This window comes from Aspergillus foveolatus, assembly GCF_047715535.1.
Source record: "Aspergillus foveolatus strain CBS 279.81 unplaced genomic scaffold BDW70scaffold_206, whole genome shotgun sequence".
Lineage (NCBI taxonomy): Eukaryota > Fungi > Ascomycota > Eurotiomycetes > Eurotiales > Aspergillaceae > Aspergillus > Aspergillus foveolatus.
The window spans coordinates 1-11,588 of record NW_027396270.1 but is presented as its reverse complement, the minus strand read 5'-3'; the positions used below and the strand labels follow the sequence as shown (position 1 = coordinate 11,588).

Below are 11,588 nucleotides of genomic sequence, written 5' to 3'. Positions count from 1 at the left end.
ATGAACATGAGGTGGACGATCTCGGCAATACCATCATAGGAGAATGGGTGGCGAAGTTGCAGGCTGCCAAGTAGCACTGGAACGTATATCCCTTGTATTGAAGAGAGGTGTGAGTAAATAAACTCCTCATGTTTCAAGCCTGCAACAAACTCGACTGGTGAGCCTTTTGCTACAAAGGTATACCCATGGGACCACAATGTGATTTTAAAAAGTGCCCCGCGACTCCCGTGCACATGCAATGACTCGCACCCTAGCCGTGTATCAAGCTGCTGATTGTTGTTGAAAAATTGTTGGTCTAAACGACAAATAAGGTCTGCTGGGGTCAGTAGGTGTCGATCCACCCCATGATCTGATACATTTGGACATTGCCGATCTAGTTTCCCTCCCTTGGCCAAGCCCAGAAGGCACTGCTGGGAGCAATATTTCCGGGACTTGCCTTGGGAGCCTGAACCTTGGAGCTCTGCTGCATTGGAATGATGACCTGACGGATAAGCCAGCCGGCGCTCTTGAGGTAGCCGGCTAGGGGTATTAGGATCAAAGCCATCACCAGCATCATCATCATCAGGACTTGGGGAGCTGGTGTCTTGTGCAGGATTACAGGGCGCAATACGAGCAGACTTTGACCTTGTCTTGACTGGAGACACACGGCAATATTCGTTCCGACTCTGCGTTGGCGACTTGAAAGCAGAAGAGGGAATATCCTTCTCTGATATTTCGTCAAGAAGATCGTCATATACCATATCCCAGGTGTCCAGCTTGCGGACTGCCAGGTTTGTCCAAGCGACATCTCGGGTCGGTGCTTGCAAGGCACGAAGAGTGAAAGCCAGTACCTGGCCTAGCGCAGTCAGGTGCAGTCGGTTATCATCACTAGGATTGCCAGTCCATCCTGTTGTGGGGCCAACATCTTCCTTTGGCACTGACAGGTAGTAGTAAACAGTGGAAGGGTCGTCATGCAGCACACGAAGAAATATGAATGCTTCACCAGTACACACATAGCCATATTCTATGCCCGCGTGAATCATGTAAGAGAATGTCTGTGTTATCACTGCCGCCACAACTCGACGACAAATGACATCCGGCGATTCATCTTTCTGCAAGCGAACCACCTCATCGAGATTCATGTCTTGAAGCCCGGCCTTAATATGGGAAAGGGAGAACTTATGGGGTGCCTTGTACTCGATGATAAATGCCGGGACCTTCCCTTCCAGGCCCTTATTATAGACACAGAACTGATCTGCTCGAGGTCTGGACCTAGGCTGACCTGCCCTCTGGCTTCTCTTTGCTTGGGCTGAAGCACCAACACTGGCCGATTTTGCAGCCAAGCGGCTGGAGCGACGAGGGTGCATCTGGCTCAGGCTTAGAGAGCTCATATCCGCCGCTATGGTCGAATCATCTGTCAGGGTGTTGGCGTGGTTTTCGAAAGTGACATCTCCATTCAGATTGAAGGTTTGTTGAAGTTGGGGATTCGCATATAGCTGCTGGACCACGGAAGCGACACGCGACTCAACTGTCAGCCGTTCAAAGTAACTCAGGTCTAGCTCTGAGCTGAGCATTCTCCCTCGCACTTCTTTCCCATATTCCGTCAATACCACTAGAGGTGTAAAATGGCGTTCAGTCGCAAAATCAGTGTTCATTAGGTCGTTCCATATTAAAATTTGTTCGTCCGGAAAGCTGGTCCACTCTTGAATCCTAGCTGGGCGGAGCTTACGGTCGGCGTTCGCAGGATTGCCCTTTGTCGACGAGTCTTTGTCTCTCTGGACGTCTAAACCAAGAAATAAATGCGAATGGCAGGCATTGAGGAATTCGGGAAGTGTAGTGTTCTGAATCTGAAGCCTCAGCTGCTCCTCGGCTTGCTGTCGTAGTCGTTGTTCTTCTTCTCGCAGTCGCTGTTCTTCTTCTCGCAGTCGCTGTTCGTTCTCCAAACGTCGGCGCAGCTTCTCTATCTCCTGTTGAGACATTCTGCTCACTGTCGAATAAGTAACCAGTGTCAAGATGGCGAAAAGGGAAGTTTGTCCTGAAACAAATGCAGAGAGAGAAAGAGATAAGTGTGAATATAGTCGTGGCCGCGGGCGCGTCCGCAGAGTGGTCGAGGAAATCCTGTTTATCTTCCGCACAATTAGTGCTCAGTAGTTGCTGTGGCTACCAACCTTGCCCCACTCTTGCCCGCCACAACTAATCTCTGAGCATCGCTCACATATGTCATGGGCGCAACATCAGGTTTTATAACAGTTAACACCTTTTTCTCTCTCTTAGTAGTGCCAGATATAGGGTGTCTTGGTGAGGCATCTTTCACCAGGTGTTACGCCTAGGTTGGATCGCTGTTGTGATGTGCTTCTGGTAAATGGCGCCAGGGATCTCGCGCCCTGCGGGTTACCAAGATGTAAGGCGGTGAGTGGGTCCATTGGCACGCGGAAAGGGACCGAATTTCTTGCGCAAATCTCTGGGGTAATTCGTGTCTCGAAATGTATGTAGTTCTCACCAATTCAGGGACAACTAAATCTCATCCATCTTCACCATCAATTCCTTTTCTCAACGCCATTCCTGTGCTGTTATTTTCGGCATTGTCTCGCCTATGTTACCAATCAACACAACAATGGGATGGCAGGATAGCCACTCTGCTGTTCGGCGGATTGAAAGACTTTGGCTTCTTTGGTGGAGCGGGGAGGCGATGGTGGACAAGCCAACTTGAGGTTGCTTTAGTTAGTAATCTTGTAGAAGGAGATGGGGCTACCTTCCGACTGCGATGGCTGCTGGCTGCCTCTCCTTCCCATGAAAGGTAGGCTTTACAAAATGCTGCTCCCGCGCGCGACATTATCCAGCGGGGCAGATGGATTACATCAGCTGCAACTGGTCAGGTTGGGCAGCAACGTGTCTCAACAACGAGTAAACCCGTACTGCATCTTCACTCCTCAAAGTTCAGTGGACTGCTAATAGCCTGCATTTTTGTACTCAACGAGTAATCCGATTTTGACTTTGCCATCCGAGAACAGGGAGAAGGGCCCTCCGGGCTGAGAGCCAAGACAGGAACAAAGGGCGTTCATGGCAATAGGTTCTCTACTGGCGAGAGGCATATGCATGACTTGGAGTCCTTTTGGGTTTTTCTTTGGATATGACGTACGCTGAGCCGAATGGTAGCCGGCTCCAATGAATTTTGCGGACCGTCTTGGAATTACATTGTTAACTAAACTAACGTTAACTAGTTAGCCAATAAATAACATGTGACTCTTCGACCCGGTGGATCAGCGAGTTCGCAACCCCGCTCATTTCTCATTTATCACCCAGCTTAAGACCAATGATACAATGGGCATCGTTGAGAGCAGAGTATTAGCTCAGGATGTTCTCGCCGCTTGTCAGCGTGCTGAGAGTGAGGGTAAGTCAAAGCTGAATGAAAAATCATTATGGAGTAACAAGGTATCATCACCCCTTTCGTGGATTGGGACTACGGTTAACGCAGTTCCGTAGGATACACTGAAGGCTTTGAAGGACATTTACGAATACATTCCAAAGAATATACGTTGCAAGCCCCGACAATCCGTCATTAAGAAGGCCATAACTCGCTCTAAAACCTGTCTAACTGTTCCACCAGCTATTCAAGAATTGCAAGACAAGCATGAAGAGCTGTTTCCGGCTGGATCAAGCAACCATGACGTCTCGTCCACTGCCTTTTCACCAAAGACGAATCCTCTGGTTCTTTATTATTCTCAGGTGGTATTTTATGAAAAGCGCCAGACTCTTGACAGGATCCGCCTAAGATTACTTTACGTTGCACTCTACCGCGTGAAGCAAGAAGTACAACCAGGGCATCAATACGAGTATTATGACCCCACCTTCATTGCGCAGGCCATATTCCAGTCTGGCTGTTTTGATGATCAATTAGACGTGATCACCTCCAAGGTGAGAACATGGATTAGTCTCGGGGAGAGATACAACTTAATAGCAGAAGACCTTGAGGGACTGGGAGCACTATACATTCTTCCCAATCTTGGAGGTGAATCTGTGTAAGTGACTCAAACTTACTTGCTGTCGGATTCTAACAGATTTAAGGTGGTCAAAGGAACTCCCAAAATCACCAGTAAATCAGCACCGCATTTCCATGATCCAATTCTTGAAAAACCAGGGAATTTGTGAAGAAGCCAGAAGGCGGAATCTGCATGAGTTGGCAGAGAATGAGGTCTTGCGGTTTACAAAGCCTCTCAAAGAAACTCTGGAGAGTGCCTTTAGGCAAAGCCAATCAGGGACGGAGCATATAAGTTTTCAGGGCCAACCACAAATAAATCCACGGCCTGGTGAGGTACCATCAAATACATTTCATGGTAAGTAAAATTGGTTCTGTTCTAGATGCAGACTTCACTAATGTGCCAAAGATTCCCAACCATTGGAACCTCAGCAACTTGCCATGAGTGCCTCAACAAGAAACCAATCTGGCTGCACAGTATCCCACCTCATGACCCAGATTGAGGACAACGCCATGAATACCGGCAAATCACCCGTTGCTCTCAATATACGGCCATGTATCCGAGAACTGCCCGGTGGTAATAACCAGCGAGTATCTCCTGATGGATTCCAAGACAGTCTCAACCAACCGGTGTATAATCAACAGCCGCTTGCAGTGCCACATGAAGCGGGCCAGCTCGCACAGCGGCCGAATGTCATAGAGACAGAGGCGTTTAACCTCCAACCTTTCATCCAACGAGCACCTCTGCACAGAACCCAAAGAGGCCTTGGGCAGCAACTCTACCCTCCACATGCGGTAACGCCCGGCGAAAACCAGATTAGTCAACAGTGTGTGCATCTAGGGAGCGGGCTGTTTAACCTTCAACCTTTTATTCAACAGCCGCCTTTACACGGATCCCAAGGAGACTTCGGCCTGCAATTATATGCTTCACACACGGTAACACCTGATGGAACCCAGAATAGTCATTCGTCTACGGATACTGATGGGAGAACGTTCAATCTCCAACCTTTCATTCAACAGCCGCCGTTGCATGGATCTCAGGGAGACCTTGGCCCACAATTATACGCTTCATATGCGGAATCGCCCGGTGGAAACCCGATTAGTCAAGTGGCTTCGAATCCATATAGAGGACTATTCAACCTCCATGCCTTTATCCAACAACCACTTGTACACGAATCCCAAGGCGTGATTGGCGACCAGTCCTATGCTGGAGATACAGTAACAACCGCCACGGACCAGTCTAGCCAGCTGTCTTCAGTTGCAGGTCCGGCGGCATTCAGCTCCCAATTTCATACCCAACAACCTGAGCACAGGTCCTGGGAAACACCAGGTCAACAATACTATGCCTCAACCACTGCGACGCGCGGCATGTCCCAGTTTGGCCAGCGATCTTCGACTCTGGATACACTGGAATTTGATCCTCATTCCCACGACCAACAACCGACCGGTCACGAACTGCAAAGCATCTTCGTGCAATAGCCTACATAAAGGATACCTTTATTGGGTGCCGCGCAATATCTAGGATGAGGGAACAACAGAGCTACCCTGTGTTTCCTGAGTAATGAACGTTTACTTTCCGGCTATTTATCACATTTCAGGGCCAAGTCTCAAATCGGTACATGATCATCGTTTATAAGAGGTGGTAATCGGAACCAAAGTAGAGTATGACAATTCACAGTTTAGTAACGCAGAAAAACAATTACGGTTGATCCTGAGCCAATAACTGGTGCTTCATGCGTAATTTTTGTGAGGAAGTCCGTCAGTGGTCCGCCTGGTGATATACTTGATTTATCGGAGAGAGACACGATCAACATATCCTTCTTCGGGTTGTCGAGTGGTCGGTCATTGGGGAAGTGCCAGACAGTGTATCCCCATAACTAGGAGCATCTTAGCGGCCAGAAGAGACAATGAATGGATGCGGTTGCATAAACATACTTTGGGACTGATACCTAGTACTTCCATCAAACCACCCACGGCGAATCCAAGCGAAGATCCAATATATGTGATCCTCCCATCCTTGCTTTTGAGGCATTCCACATCGGTCGGACCATCGCCGTCTGCCTTCGAAATTATTTCTTTGATTTGTTGTCGAAGCGGTTCGGCCGGAGATTTCGGTTCATCACTCATCTGGACAAAGGCGGATCAATACTTCTCCTACAGAGGCAGGCTTGAGGTTTGAGTGAAATACCGACGTTAATTCACTGTGAAGTTGAAAGCCCTCTTGCGTCTAGGACCTTTATATGCCAAAGCTGCTGTCTTTCTGCGCAGTTTTGCAAATGAGGGGGAGGGGCTCAAAATATCTTCGGTCCGTTGGGCACCTGTCACGTGTCGTTGCTTCGGAACTTAAACTTCTCCAGTCAAGTCTCCGGTCTATCCTGTTCCTCCTAACGGTGATATGACGGGCAAGGCACTCTTGAGGCAAACCGCCCGACGAGATGACTAGCAATAACGCCCTTCTCAATACACGTATCTGAACCTTCATGCTATCCGCTGCGGGATGCTCTTTGGAAAGGTGTTGTGTGGCAGTCATGGGAATCCCCGGTCGCCCTCTCAAGAGGGTACACCGATCGTGGCTATAAACACTGCGGCGCTCAGAACAACTAGGTGGTAGCTCTGCGTCCCCTCCTCATCGATGGCTTCTGAGAAAGAGTCGGCTCATATTGGTTAGACATCTATGATCTCTTCTTATTCCTCCCCTTTTACTTGTTCTAAATTACACCAAGTTAAGCTAAAAGTCCTTTTTTTCAGGTCATTGCAATGCCTCGAGAATCCGCGGGCTAATCTCGAATCTTGTCTCGCCGCTTGCCTCGTCGCAGATCCACTATCAATGAAAATATCCTCGACGGAAATCAATGCGCCTGCACCATACAGAAAAACCCAAACACCCACACCCAAAAACGAACAACGAATTTGTCGACAGATGAGCATAGAACCACGAGCAACCCCTTCTGCTCGGCATTAGGGAGGATAAGTCCGCGGGAATAGGTACGGGGTTATCTGTTGCCTCTCAGAGCATGGCGGTCAAAACGAGTCCTTAAAACACTCCCCGTTCAGAGAGATAATGGCCGTAGACTGGGTAAGGGAGGGAAAAATGCCGCATCAAGAACGAAGACCGCGCGGCGAGTGGTATACAACTGGCTTGGTGTAATCGTCGACCAGAACTATCTCTCCCAGCGAGCCTGACCGCTACAATCCCATCCCGGCCTGTTGATGCCCAGGTCCCGCGTCCGGCGGGTCGGCGCCCCGCCGGCCAATGCAGAGGAATGGAATACTGGGGGCCGAAGGTCGTTTCCTATACTGGCCCGACGCGGGAATGCAGCGGTATTGCTTGGAGCAGCCAGGCCACCGAGCACTGGCGGCTATATAAAGGCCTTCCTGGCTGATGTGTACATGGAGATCTCCAAGCAATCCTTTCCGTACGAATCCAAGCCCGTTCATTGGTCGATTCCCCTTAAGTCATCGCTTCGTTGTAGCTAGAGAACCCCGACGTATGGGCACGTCTTACATAGCGGGTCTCTTCCGTGTCCCCAATGCATTGTGGCCAGAATCTTAGCCAGATTCTCATCTTCCGTAGGGTTTCTAGAAATTTTGACATGTTTGGACAGCCGGAGAACTTAAACAGGGATTGAGGTAGTAACCTCATGAGCAGTTTCATAGTTATAATCGAAATTGTTGACGTCCACAACGAAATAAGAGTGGCGGCTGAGTATTCTCAATGCTAAGAAGCGAGTCTCTGCATCTGGACGGCAATAATTCACGGACTCCTGGGCTTTTGTGACGAAAGGCAAAAATTGACTTTAGATAGTCATCAGAGTCAAGAATCGCCGTAGGTGTATCACCAACTAGGCGAAACCGTGGCGGGATAGATTGTCGGAAGAACTGGTCTATGGTACTTTATCCTTCACTCGCTGCAGATCGTAGACAAACCGATCCTGCGCCATTGCTAGTGCCATCCAGTCTGAGGGACTACTGCATGTCTGATTGGTCTAGCGTGGCGAGTCGTGGGAATAGCCTAAGCCCGTTTTTGATTAGGTTTTCTGTAACAGAAAACCTAATCAAAAACGGGCTTAGGCTATTCCCACGAACGATCATGGGGAAGGTGATCCATGTCTCCTAAGACCACGTACCTAACTATCCCCGCGCAAGTTGATCGGACACGTCAGTGCACCATGTTTAGGTTTCCTTATTGCCTAGCTTACTGATTACCTTATTCTGAGCAATAGTGCTTGATCTTCTGGGAGTAGATCACAGGCCGCTTGCCGCGGCGCGCCTAGCTAATAAGCCGTCGCCATATGTATAAAAATGTACAACCTGTTGCACTTGTCGGCGTTTCATTTCATTTATGTGAGTCTAGCCATGAATTTTGAGCATTGGCTGCCTAAGATTATCCCACTCGGAAAATGCAAGGTACTCACAGTTATCTGCGGTTGGGGCGAGGCACATGTTGGTGAATCCTCACGCTGCAGTGATTCTGATCCTAATCACAGCAACATGTGTGTATGTGAAGCCCCAGAACTCGTTGATCCGCTTCAATATCCTTACCCCGGTGATGCCGTCAACCTCGCAGGTATGTCTTCTAGCCTTTTTCCTTTGCGCCAACTCACAACAGAATGCTAGTCTTGTCGGGCAGTGCTGTACCGCATGGGGTTGATCCTGAAACAAGATTAAGGTGGCTTCCGAATCCCTAGAGCAAAGGACAATAGCTAAATTTCTTATGCATGTTAGCCTCGAGCGTGAACAAGCGCCTGAACAACCTGGTCCCCACTTCCACCATGGCACGTTTGTTGAATCCCTTGAATCTAAGGCTGTGTCTACACCGAAACCGAGCGAAGGGGTCAAAAAACGCGGTCGTCAAGGAGCGATGGCTGACCCGACGCTGCGCAATTCATGTCCCGGAAAACAACATCCTCTACCCCATGAATCCATTCTTGTTTTACCTACCCCCGAAGAGCCGAAGCATTTTCTTGATCTATCATATGAGACGTATCAAGATATTGTTGACGAATCATCCGGCATTCTCGATACAGTGAGCGCTGTAGAACAGGAATCTACCCGCTTTCTAGTTGGCTCGACAGCGGATGATTTGGCTTTACCCTCTATATCTAGTCAGCCAACGTCTCAGCGTGCAAATGTACCTCAAGATAGACTGATGGGTTTCGAGTCCACAGGTATACCGATACCCCCTTCGCTTCGAATCTGTACTCATACAATATTAGGCTTAGCAGCTAGCTCCGGACAGCACGACACTGAATCTGAAATCGGATCCGATCCGGAAGCAAGGTAAATTCTAGAGGCTCGAGGCACGATTAGTCGCTGATTCTTTGCTGCATCTCTAGGGATAATATCCGCGAGTCCGGAGTACTCGGACATGGTTTCAATCCTTTACTTCATTATGACGGATGGATGGATGATGCCGGTCCACCACCTCCGTCGACATCTCAACGAACAGATGGTGAACTAAGACCTATTTGATCAATTGACTTTTCTCTTGAGCATTGGGACTAGCGCGTTCTCGGTGCTATCGGAGCCAGTTCTATGCTGCCCAATCCCAACTCTGGCTCGGAGTGCAGTAAACAGAAGCCACCAAGTCAAAAAAAAAAAAAAAAAACTCTGCCGCAAGACTGCATCCGAAAGAAGTGTGCCTGCGATTATATGAATAGTGCTTTGTAGGATTTCTACCCCGAATGTGGCTTGGATGCCACCTGTAGTGAAAAAAGTGAATCAAAGGAGAAGAGCACCTGTCAGAATTGGTGTTAAGGAATGCGGTGAAGTAAATCTTGGAGTTTGTCTCACACCAAATTAGTATATAGCCCTATGTCTTCTCCCCTTTGTTCATTGCTTTACTATTACTTTTCTATCATTGCATCTTGCCTGTTCACGATAACTTTATCTCAGTCTTTGACATCCTAGGATATACTTCTTTTTTCCTTTTACATTGCTGAATAACGTAAGCAACATGCCTAATGATGTTGCTACATTGGCTGATCTCCTGTCTTTTCAGTATGTGTTCCTACGGTCGTGTCGAATTCAGTTGCGGATATAAGGAGTCCAAGCCACGCGTTGTTGTGTGCGTCAACTTCTGTCCAGAACCAGTTACCAAGAATCCAGTACTCCTGGACTATCCTTGCAAGCAGGAATACTGCACTGTCTGTAATCCCAAGAATTGATCCATAGTCTGGTACGTTCCTTGGTAGCCACACTTACGCAAGCTTACAATGTGGTCAAGGGCCGAGAAACCTACACGATTCTACTTAGAATCACCGTACTTCCGGCCGAGAGTTAGGATGAGCGAGCTTTGGCCTGGTTCTAGAACCTGCATCAAATCCTGACTTTAGCTTAGACTTCAATGATGTAGGCTAGCTGTCGAATATGATAAGCGTTTTAGGGCCGGGAACAAGGTATTGCGTGGTTCAGTCATCAAGGTCAAAGCTTTTTCATCCAAGCCGTCTAATTGCGTAATCCAAGGGGCGTGATGTACTGTAGATTCTATAAAGGTTGCCTCGATTCGGAGGCTGCCAGCGCGATTGGCAAAACATCGCCGACATTACTGACCTCATATTATTCGCCTAATTTTCTCTGTAAGTGAATTCTCGAAATTTATCCATTTCCGCAGCTAACCCCCTCAGATGATTCTCTCGGATTGGGTGCAGGAGGCGAATCTCAGGCGAGGCGCTTACGATACCACCGGAGTCAAGAAACCAGGAGCACCTCCTCCACCGCCGAAATGAATGGCCAGCCGCATCAACGAGCATTATACGTTGACAGCACGTCAGATGCACCTCAGAATGCATTGGGAGGAAGAAGTGATATACGTTGCTTTATTTTAGTTTGGGAACGCTTTTGGGTGGAAGTGAAGGCTGGCTGGCTAGATTCCCTAAGTAAAAAGAATCAATAATCTGGTACGTTTCTTGGGCTGGGTAATCTAAACAAGCTAACAGGATTGTCACCGGCAGCGGCAGACTCGCGCAAGCTTACTTGGGGCTGCCACGCTACCAGGTGCACATGCGACTGCGTTGGATTCCAGTTCTATGCCGAGAGAGTCAGGCTATGGAGGTATTTTCTAGCTGGTAGACATGAGTTACTCCTAGTTTAGTCTACAATGCCACCAGGAAAGCGCTCGATGATGAACCTTGTGTTTTTTTAAATATATAAGTCACAGCATTCACCGGCCTTGAGGACTTGTCCCTGTAGCTGTACCTTGTTGTCTCATCTTCCTTCCAGAACCGTATTATCTAAGCTCAAGCCCTGCCAAGATGGAAGCTCGGTTATCCCCGCCGCCGAATGACGACAGCTTCCCATTCGAGGACTTCATTCACGACCCCGACGAGATCAAAATGAACGAAAAAGGCTATTGCTTTGTTACAAGTAGGCCGGTTAATAAGGCCCTTGGGCAGTCCCTTTCGACTGAGGAGTATGCGCGCCTTGCATCCAGTCCCGAATCAGCAATGGATTTGGGATCTGCCGCGGTAAAGAAACAGTGGCAAAGGTTTATGGAGTATGGGATAAATGTATGTACCTGCCGCACAATGGGATGGCTTGTGGATTCTGATTTAGTTATGCAGTTAGATGTGGCGCTTCTGCGCTACCTTGGAACCGCCAGAGGAGTATTCCGGCAGGGACCAGTCTTGGCCTC

The 11,588-nt window shown here is 48.6% G+C and overlaps 5 protein-coding genes across 5 annotated transcripts; 2 read left to right on the top strand and 3 right to left on the bottom strand.

The window, feature by feature from the left end:
- BDW70DRAFT_145925 (uncharacterized protein) lies at nucleotides 1-1,260 on the bottom strand (the record flags this gene model as incomplete). The annotated part of the gene is made up of 1 exon (XM_073738506.1): nucleotides 1-1,260. A coding segment is annotated over exon 1 (1,121 nt), but the record flags the coding sequence as incomplete, so codon positions are not given.
- A 1,276-nt stretch (nucleotides 1,261-2,536) lies between these two features.
- On the bottom strand, nucleotides 2,537-3,125 carry BDW70DRAFT_145924 (uncharacterized protein). Its single transcript, XM_073738505.1, has 2 exons — nucleotides 2,896-3,125; nucleotides 2,537-2,841 (listed from the first exon to the last, which is right to left on the bottom strand). Exon 2 carries the CDS (start codon nucleotides 2,810-2,812, stop codon nucleotides 2,576-2,578), a length of 237 nt encoding a protein of 78 aa, XP_073590601.1. The 5' UTR covers nucleotides 2,813-2,841; nucleotides 2,896-3,125; the 3' UTR covers nucleotides 2,537-2,575.
- Nucleotides 3,126-3,300: 175 nt separating this feature from the next.
- On the top strand, nucleotides 3,301-5,434 carry BDW70DRAFT_165121 (uncharacterized protein; the record flags this gene model as incomplete). Its single annotated transcript, XM_073741654.1, has 4 exons — nucleotides 3,301-3,411; nucleotides 3,463-3,998; nucleotides 4,045-4,313; nucleotides 4,365-5,434. The coding sequence occupies 4 exons, from the start codon at nucleotides 3,301-3,303 to the stop codon at nucleotides 5,432-5,434; spliced, it is 1,986 nt and encodes a 661-aa protein (XP_073590600.1).
- Nucleotides 5,435-5,634: 200 nt separating this feature from the next.
- Nucleotides 5,635-6,082, bottom strand: BDW70DRAFT_165120 (uncharacterized protein; the record flags this gene model as incomplete). The annotated part of the gene is made up of 2 exons (XM_073741653.1): nucleotides 5,635-5,832; nucleotides 5,891-6,082. The coding sequence occupies 2 exons, from the start codon at nucleotides 6,080-6,082 to the stop codon at nucleotides 5,635-5,637; spliced, it is 390 nt and encodes a 129-aa protein (XP_073590599.1).
- A 2,220-nt stretch (nucleotides 6,083-8,302) lies between these two features.
- On the top strand, nucleotides 8,303-9,489 carry BDW70DRAFT_145916 (uncharacterized protein). The gene is made up of 5 exons (XM_073738504.1): nucleotides 8,303-8,522; nucleotides 8,573-8,624; nucleotides 8,681-9,123; nucleotides 9,172-9,235; nucleotides 9,292-9,489. The coding sequence occupies exons 1-5, from the start codon at nucleotides 8,312-8,314 to the stop codon at nucleotides 9,425-9,427; spliced, it is 906 nt and encodes a 301-aa protein (XP_073590598.1). The 5' UTR covers nucleotides 8,303-8,311; the 3' UTR covers nucleotides 9,428-9,489.
- The last annotated feature ends 2,099 nt before the right edge of the window (nucleotides 9,490-11,588 follow it).